The sequence below is a fragment of the Heloderma suspectum genome, chromosome 1 (genome assembly GCF_057233095.1).
Source record: "Heloderma suspectum isolate Gila_16-S chromosome 1, 16-S_ref, whole genome shotgun sequence".
NCBI classification, from domain to species: Eukaryota; Metazoa; Chordata; class Lepidosauria; order Squamata; family Helodermatidae; genus Heloderma; species Heloderma suspectum.
Genome location: NC_139458.1, coordinates 290,256,336 through 290,265,209, shown reverse-complemented (window position 1 = coordinate 290,265,209; position 8,874 = coordinate 290,256,336). Strand labels below are relative to the sequence as shown.

Genomic DNA, 8,874 nt, shown 5'->3' with positions numbered 1-8,874 from the left:
AGCGCAGAACGACTGAAAAGGGTTGGGGCTGGGGGGCATTCTGGGGCGGGGATCGCGGAGCTGCGTGTACAACATATCCAATGTGTCGTACGGCAGCTTCCTCTCCCGGTCTCTTTTTCGCTAGACAAAAACGGCTGTCTAGCGAAAAAGAGCAAGGCAGGAGAGGCACGGAGGGAACAATCCCCCTGTGCCTCTCCTGCCTTGCTTTGGATAGGCGGTCGCCACCGAGGTTGGAGGCGGCCACCTATCTCCTTAGAATTGCGCCCTTATAGCTTTTATTATCCTTGCCAATAATAGCCTTTGCCACTCCTTCACCCTAGTTTTTCAAAAGTCACCCCTGTTTTAGTGCGGTGGGGGGGAGTGCTTCAAGGATGTACTGTTGATTTAGGACTAGGAACCATGGCGTGCTGTTTGCTCCCTGCTCCACAATCTCTATATATTTGTAAAGAAACAGATATTACAACAATACTACATGTCTCCAGAACTCTCCCCTCAGAGAAATGAAAAGCTTCCCTGGAATTTCCAACTGCTCAGCAAAGCAGATTCTCTCTCTCAATCTCTCATGCACACACACACACACACACACACACGCTCATACCACTGTTCTAGGACACTCTCATTTTATCTTCTTTAAAGTAGCTCTTCAGTTCTTCCAGAAATTTCCCTGCTGTGCTCACATTCAGCTCAGCAGGGCCGAGCTCATTATCAGGTCTCCCTTAGCAGAGAAGTAGCATTACCAGACGCTCAAATGCAAGCTCAGCAACAAACATTGAGTTGAATGGAGAAGGGAGAAAAAAGCCACGACACCCTCACTTTTTGGAAGAGGAGGCAAAGTATTTTTCTACTCTCTTGAGAATGGCAACTCTATGGCTGCCATAAGGCCAACAAATATACATAAGACGGTCACAAGCCCAATCGTGTTTTGGTTGCTTCAGCAGGCTCTTAATTATATTTCTGATTCCTTGATCATTATTAAATATAATTAATTTTTAATGAAATAGAAGAGAAATAGGGAAGAAGAATGACTTATGTTTTTTCAGCATTGGTTTGCTGTAAAGTTGAATATGACCCAAAGCTGACTTGGGCTTAGGTCCAGCTGTTTTCAGAGTAGGTCCGGCAGCCTGAACCAGGTGAAGTAATAATAAAAGAGAGGGCCTCTGATAATGAAGCAGCATGCCTTTCCTTCAAATGAGGTAGTCCTGTGGTTTTCCAGTGCTTACTTCTTCCTGTTATTAATGGGCTCACACATGCAGAACCAAAGCTTCAGCTGCATATTTCTTCCACTCATAAATAAACAACATCTGTTTTCCCAGGTGTGTACCCCTATTTCACAATATTGATCTAATGTCAGAAACATTACAGGAACTCAAGCCAACACAGACTTAAGTACAGAAGGCAGCTAGTGACTGTACAAATCAGTATGGATTGCCCTGTATCGTCCCTTGATGGGATTATAAAGGTCCTTGGCCTCATTGCCCCTAAAGATGACACCACAAAGCCACTGGATGACAAGGCAGTAATTGACAGAAGCAAGCAGCTATCATCTTGGGTGAAACGCTCCCTTGTACTCTTGTGAAACAAATCTTTTCCAGACAGTGCATGGCACATATTTGGAGATATCTGCCAGAGATGAGCTCAATATGCAGCTCCAAGCACAAGAGCTGAAGTAAACCATAGATTCCTGAGAAGAAAGATGACCGGAAAGAATGGCAGTGCATAGATGCCTGAGGAATTCTGTCTCCGTGAATTCCAATACGAACCGACTTGATCTGCTTTTCCCAAAGTAATGTGCAGATTGGAACTTAGCCACTGGCTTTCACAGTTCCCAAATGTTCCAACCTGGTTCTCAGCTCAGACAGCTATCAAATGCCTTTAAAGGTGCATATTTTGAGAGACAATACGTTCAGAAATGCATATTTTGAGAAGAAATGCATTTTAAAATATGCAAAATCTTGTGTGGATTTTTTTTTAATGCAGATTAATGTGGAAATAAGATGGAATGGACCTGTTAGTGAAAACATGCAAAAGTGACATGGAAATAGACTGATTCCTACATCCCTGAAGTGCTTAACAGTTAAAGGGCGAGGCTGTTGTTATTGTGGGCTTTTGCAGATGAGGATTTATTGAGGAATCACCATGGTTTGTGGATTCATATTTCATGGGTGAGCCAGATGACAGCAATGTCCTTTTGTAATCCACCCATGTTCTCTTGACTTTTTGTTTAATACAGGAAGTTCATTAAGGAGGGAAAGAGCAGAACATCTGCACGTTTTCTTTGATGGCGTGAAAAGGAAAATGCAGAATGGAAGCAGGATGGGAGTTGTTGTTCCGGGGGAAGGTGGATGATGTTGGAAATGCCCCTCCTTTCTGGATTGCTTGCCATGTATTTCTTGTTGTAGAGCCATGTCCTTTGAGCTATTCAAAATGAAATTAGCAGCCACTTAATTCATTATTTCTTTTGCTGCTTTACTCATGGAACACAGTATGTTTAGCGCCAGTACTGAAATCGGTTGCTTGACTTTGTGGTTTGCTTTGGTGCTGCTGCTACTGTTTCTTTTTTAAATGTATGTTGGTGGTATTCCCGAAGAACAGACTTGCACAAGGACTATAAATAAGAATGAGAAACTTTTAAGCTGTGTGAGAGTGCTTTACAATGGTGGTGATAGAGTGGGAGTGGGGAGAGGCTTTCTTTTTACATAGCAGGAATGTAAAAAGCAGCCCTACATAGCTGAGTAGTGCGGCAGGGATGTATTTGGTCCTTTAAAAAGGAAACTAGTGCAATCTCCTTTGAGCGCTTCAGAATGACATTAGCAACCACTTAATTATTTGTTTCTACTGCCATTTTACTCCTGGAATGCCGTTCTGAAATTGCCTGCTTAACTTTGTCATTTTAAAAAAAATAAATATATTTTATTTATGGTATTCCAGAAGAACGGACTTGCTCAAGGACCATAGTTATGTATCCCAGAGGTGTACAGTAACAGTAAGCTTTGTTACTGTTTTGAACCTTGGCAGCTCCTGTAGAGCTGGGAGTAGAAGCAGTGGGTGGAGCTTCTGCTAAGTTGCCACTTCTGTGTGTGCTGAATTAAAGAACAGTGGTGTTCGAGGCCTGCTGATTCTGCAGTCGTTCCTTCTACCTATACGATATTTTATGGCGATGAGGATGGGATCCTGAGAGCTATACAGGCAGCAAGGACTGTGAATCCAATGAATACCGCTAACTGGTAAGCAGTCAGCCCACTTAAGAACCTGAGCAACTCCTGCATGTGTGTGTTTTTTAAAGGAGAGAATTAAAATCAAAATGGCTGCTTTGGGACATATCGAAGAGTTTGATGTTAGTCAAACTGCTTCCTGGGATTCTTATGCAGAACGGCTTTCATTCTATCCGGAAGCAAATAAGATAGCCGATGCTGAACAAAGCGAGCTGTGCTCTTAACTGTTTGTGGGCCACAAACATTTGTCATCATAAATTCCCTCACTGCTCCTGCCTCACCCAAAACAATAACTAAGCCCCAGTAACCCCCTAGGATACATAACAACTATAGATTAAAAAAATATTAAATGGTCTGAGACAGCGTTATGCTGGTGGCAGTGGTAGGGTGCTTTGGCTTTCTTTTTCCAAAGGACGGAGAGGGGAAGCTGCTCAGTTTTCTCTCTGCCTGCACACCAGAAGGGTCCCTTTCTAGCAACCATGTTTTGGGAACACCAAGCAGAAAGGTAGGAGACATCAGAAAGCTGTGTGTCCCATATTTATAAATGAAGGAATGCCAAAATACCACATTTCCAGTTAAAAAAAGGGCTTCTTTTCAAAAAGTGGTGTGTGTGGGCAAGTTACAAGGTGCATGCCAAGAACAGAGAAAAGGGGGTACAGAACAATGGGAGGGATGAGGGGAAGGGTAGGGAAATGACACCGGGAAACATTCTGACATGACTGCTCCCTCATGTGGATGTGAAATCTCGCTCTGCCGACTGAGAAAAAAGGGATTGATGTGGATCATGGGTTGCAAAATTGCAGGCAACAAAACCTGGTACAGATACTGCCTAACCACACAAAAAAAGGGCTCTATGTGGAAAAACCCTATGTCTCCATCATCTCCATCCTGCACTGCTAGAATGAAGGAGAGGTTCTGCAGCAAGACAGCTAAGGCACTGACATTATCACACAATGTCCTTAACAGATGCAGCCAAGGGACTGAAGTACTTATGGAATCTCCCCCATTCCCATAACGAAAGCATTTGCTAGAATAACACTGAGGAGATTTCCATAAGTTGCTGATTTGAGTACATCTCCTGAGACACATTGCAATTTCAGGATGAAGATATATCTGTCAGAAGATGTCTAAACTCACCTCTAGAGTTGGTGTGATCCCATTTTCCAGATGTTCATTTTGTGTGCTATGCAATCATTAGGAAGCTTGAGGACTGTAGCGTGGATCTGGGTTATCAGGAGTATCCAAGGTACTTTATTACATGATTTCAAAACTGTAGTATTGGCCTTACTGAATCCTTGTTGAAATGCTACAATGTGCTTCAATGGGAGCAGTGACAGTGAATTACAGACAGAAGGGCTTGAATTGGGAGCATCATGATCTGAGGTTGCAGATCATGATTCTGGTCAGGCCTCAGAACCCTCTTCAGAAGCACAGTAACAATAGGGCGATGCACCATTGGCCTCTGGATTGGCCAAGGCCAGTATAAATATGAGCATAGCTCCCCACTCCCACCCCGCGTTAATAGCAGTGCAACATTCTGTGTGCTGCGTTCTAGCTTTCAGGATAAGCAGCTGAGCTCAGGAACCTACTCCAGAACTGGATTTGGATACAGATGGTCCTGGCCCAGGCCTGGCTGTGACATAGATTTATGCTATTCCTGAGTGTTCTGCTAAATGCTATTATAAAGTCTTCTTATGACTGCATCACAGGTCTTGGTTCCACTGAAATAATTGTTGCAGCTTAACAAGCAAAACATATTCTTATGTCTGAGTATGTATGCAGGAACAATATAACTTCCCATTAAGAAAATAATCTTATGTTGAAGAATAACAGCAGCCTAATTATAGATCCTTTTTTGTTCACTCTTCCCAGAAATTGAAAAATTCCAGAGTTCTGATGAGAAGAAGGAAGATGAAGAGAAAAAATATCTTGATGTCATCAGCAACAAAAATATAAAACTGTCAGAAAGAGTATTGATTCCTGTCAAACAGTATCCAAAGGTATTGTAATAACTATATAATATAAGATATACTGTGCTGTTTTGATAGATGATTGTGGTTATAGTTGTAATTAGATACCATGTTCAAAATGCTAACTCAGGGTGTTATAAAAAGAGATTGAAAATACGTTCATGCCTCTGTATTGTTTTCAGTAAGTGTTGGATCAATTTTTCAGATTGCGTTTTGGGGAAACGTGGACTCTATGTCCACATAGAGGACAGACCAGGGTCAGGGACCATAGCTCAGTATTAGAGGACATGTTTTGCATTCAGAAGGTCCCAGATTCAATCCTTGGCATCTTCAGTTAAAAGAATCAGGTAGCAGGTGATGGGAAAAAATTCTGACTGAGATCATAGAGAGCTGTTGCCAGTCTGACTTGGTATTCTGTGTTTCAGCTCATTAAAATCAATGGGAGTTTTACCTTTGACTTCACTCAGGGTGAATTTTGCCCATTGACCTTCAAAGAAATGACGAAGATAGGGTTGAATGAGAATTTTGTTTATGACCACAAATCATCTGGAAATGTCATGTTCACAAGTGTGAGCAGTAGGTTTTTTTGAAAAATGTTTGCTAATTCATGAACATTGCAATCATGTCCTAAAAATGTGCATTTTTCAACAAAAGTAAAAAAGCATTTTTAATGCTATAGTCAATGGGGAGAAAGTGCGCACTTTTGAAAAATGTGTACAGAACTGCACATTTTTCCCATTCAAAATGAACACTTTTCGTGTTCAAACAAGCTGAGAAATGAAAACAAATGGGAGCGAGGGGAAACAACATTGAAACTGCATTATGGAGAATATCGGACATCGGTGAGCTCAAAAATCACTAGTTCTCCCATCTCTAACAGAAGATAATCTTATCTACCAAAACACTATTCCAGTAGAGAACTTCTTTCCAAGAGTGCTTCTGCAGGAGAAAAATGTAGTGAATTTGTCTTGAAAATAGATTGTAACAACTGAGTTTGTCTTTTTGGCCATTTGCTTTATGCCAATGTTGGTTCAGTTTCTATTCATCTTAACTGACCAGGCCCATATTGTATACAGCAACTGCTCACAACCATTGCTGCATCTGTTAAGGGAAGTAACATAAAAGTCAGGGTCTAGTCTAGGTGTACCAACACAGGTTAGGCATGTGCCAATGATCTGGCAGGAGAGGACATCCCTGCCTCTTCTTCCCATGGCAGCTCCTCCAGCCCCCTGAAAATGCTACACAGAGGATCAGGGGACCCTTATGAATGGGGTGAGCTGTGGTTTGGGGGAGAGGGGAGATTCCCCCCCCAAAAAAAAATGGCCAGAGGCACCTCCCATTCAAAGAAGGCAGATCTTACCCCAAATATTAGTAGTATTATAGTGCTATTAATGTAAATAGCAGTTGCCAGAGTTTCATTAAAAAAAAAAACCTAACAGGTCAATGAGTTTATAAATATCTAAATTTTGATACTGGACAAGTAAGCAAATGCAGTCACATCAACAAAAGTTAACATCTCTAAGACCGTTCTGGGCACTTCTGTTCCTCTGCCGGAGCTCTAAACGCCAAGGGCAGGCTCTTGACTTTGATTTGTCAGCCACCAACCAGTCAGTGCCCTTTTAGGCAGGAAAACAGATGGATATATAAAGGGCAAGTATCCAAATAAGGGAAGTAAGGGGGAAAAGGTCCCATTCTTAGAGCAAGCTGGTCCTTTCTTCAAATTGCAGAGTGTGGCAAAATACTGGTCAGCTTTCTTTAGTTCTGCCAACTTAAGAACCTGTCTCATTCCAAACAAATAGAGGAAGAATGTTTTCAGTATTATAAAATGATTTAATATGTATTCCTTAATGTAAAGGAAGATGAACAACACAATAGAAAATTGAACAACATAATCTTAAATTCTTGCATTGCTTACTACAGTTCTTCTCATAGAATAATTTAGTTTCTTTCCACTTACTTACTTTGAAGTTTAAAAAAATGCATCTCAAAGGAATCCAGAGTGATTATAAGCAAGTCTAGAAGATGTCATTTCCCCAAACCAAAATTCCTCAGTACCGATCTGCATAACAAAGAGGGCAGGAGGGAGGTTGGTGGGGGGGGTTAGATGATGTAGAGGAATGCTATTTTCACCTGTGCAGTCTTGTATTTTACACAAATAGTTGTGTATGGGCAGTATTCAAACTGAGATGGTAAACACCTCCATTTATCTCTAGTGCAATTTTTCCTGCTGATTTATTGTCACATGGTATTTGGCCCTTACTATTAGCTTTGAAAACACTCTACACTTTTCACTTTATTCTTTCATCAGCAATAGCAATAAATTACAATGGGCAAAAAAGCCTATCGACCCAAATGAGAGGTGTGTAAAAAAGAGAGAGAGGTACATTCCAAGATGGCATTTACCTCCTGAATAGTGAATATAAAACTGATGAAGGATAATCACCAAAATAGTAAAAAGGCACTAGAAATACGCAGTGTTAGAGAACCGCTTATTACTGCCTTGTTAGGCTGTTGCACTGTTCCTAAATTCATCATGTTCTGTAGCATCAGTACCTAAGCATGTGTCTGCCCTCTGCTTATTTTGGGAATCAGAGGTGCTTTGGCAGCACATCCCATAGTTTGCATATACTAGGGGGCTTCAGCTTGCATGGTTTCCTGTTCCATCTCTGCCCCGAATGTTTAATAGTGGGCATATTTTTTAATTGAGCAAGAGTCAGCAACATTGGCCTTACCCATGGATGGATCTGAGACATAGGCAAAGGGGCCTTCATCTCCCACCCCTCATTAGTGAAGAGAAGAGTGCTTTTCCACTTGTGTGCGTCAGCTGCTCACTGTCTCTTCCTGTGTCTTATGATTGATGGGATTTATTTGGTATTGCTGCCTCCTGCTAAAAAGGCAGCTGACAGAGGAAAAAAAGAGGGAAAAAATATGAGCATTTACCAGCCCCACATGCACCAAAGTCTAAAAATACTCCTCACCTTCTTTAGTGAAGGAAATAAAACAGCTTTATTCACAAGTATTCTTGCACATACAAATTCAGGCACAGCGTAGGGCTTCAGGAGAGTTTGTTCAGTCCTTTTTGTGTTCTATTACACAGGCAGGAGTGAGAGAGCAAGCCATATGTTCCCAGCAATGGAGGAAGCTTGAAAAGAGAGCAAAGGAAGGGGAGGAGCAGGAAGTCACACTGTGGGCTGTAGAGATCCCAAGGCTAGCTATGCCCCAAGTTCCCATGCATTAAGTAGCTAACTGCAACACTGCACCTTCTTGTAACTTGCAGATGAGGTTACAATATTCCCAGCAATGATGTCAGTTGTGGGATGCAGAAACTGAGGCAGCTTAGGTGAGAGATTTGCCAATGTTTTTGCTGCACTTTACACTGGGGAGTAAGTCAAGAGGTAATGTCCCAAGGGGTTAAAGACCTTTCAGCCTATGTCTTGGTCTTGGATCAGTCCATGGGAAGAGCCCATTTTTATTCACATATGCAAAAAAAATTTTTATTTAAAAGATTTTTATACCATTGTTCATAGACATTTGCTGGCCTTTTAGCATTTGCACAGGAACAAGAAGCTGAAATGGAAAATGGAGGGAGACCATGACATTGGGGGTCAGATGGGAAGGCCTTGAAGGGGTCATGACTGAACTCAGGCTGTCAGTTGTCTGTCCCTAATCTATCTGAGGGGTTGACATGAGTG

The 8,874-nt window shown here is 41.7% G+C and overlaps 1 protein-coding gene across 1 annotated transcript in view; it reads left to right on the top strand.

Moving 5' to 3' along the window:
• Nucleotides 1–4,533: 4,533 nt before the first annotated feature.
• KHDRBS2 (KH RNA binding domain containing, signal transduction associated 2) overlaps nt 4,534–8,874 on the top strand; it is a 510,624-nt gene continuing 506,283 nt past the window's right edge. The window contains exons 1-2 of the mRNA XM_084812352.1: nt 4,534–4,645; nt 5,085–5,212. Coding sequence (XP_084668478.1) covers nt 4,534–4,645; nt 5,085–5,212 — 240 coding nt within the window. The remainder of the gene's footprint in view (nt 4,646–5,084; nt 5,213–8,874) is intronic.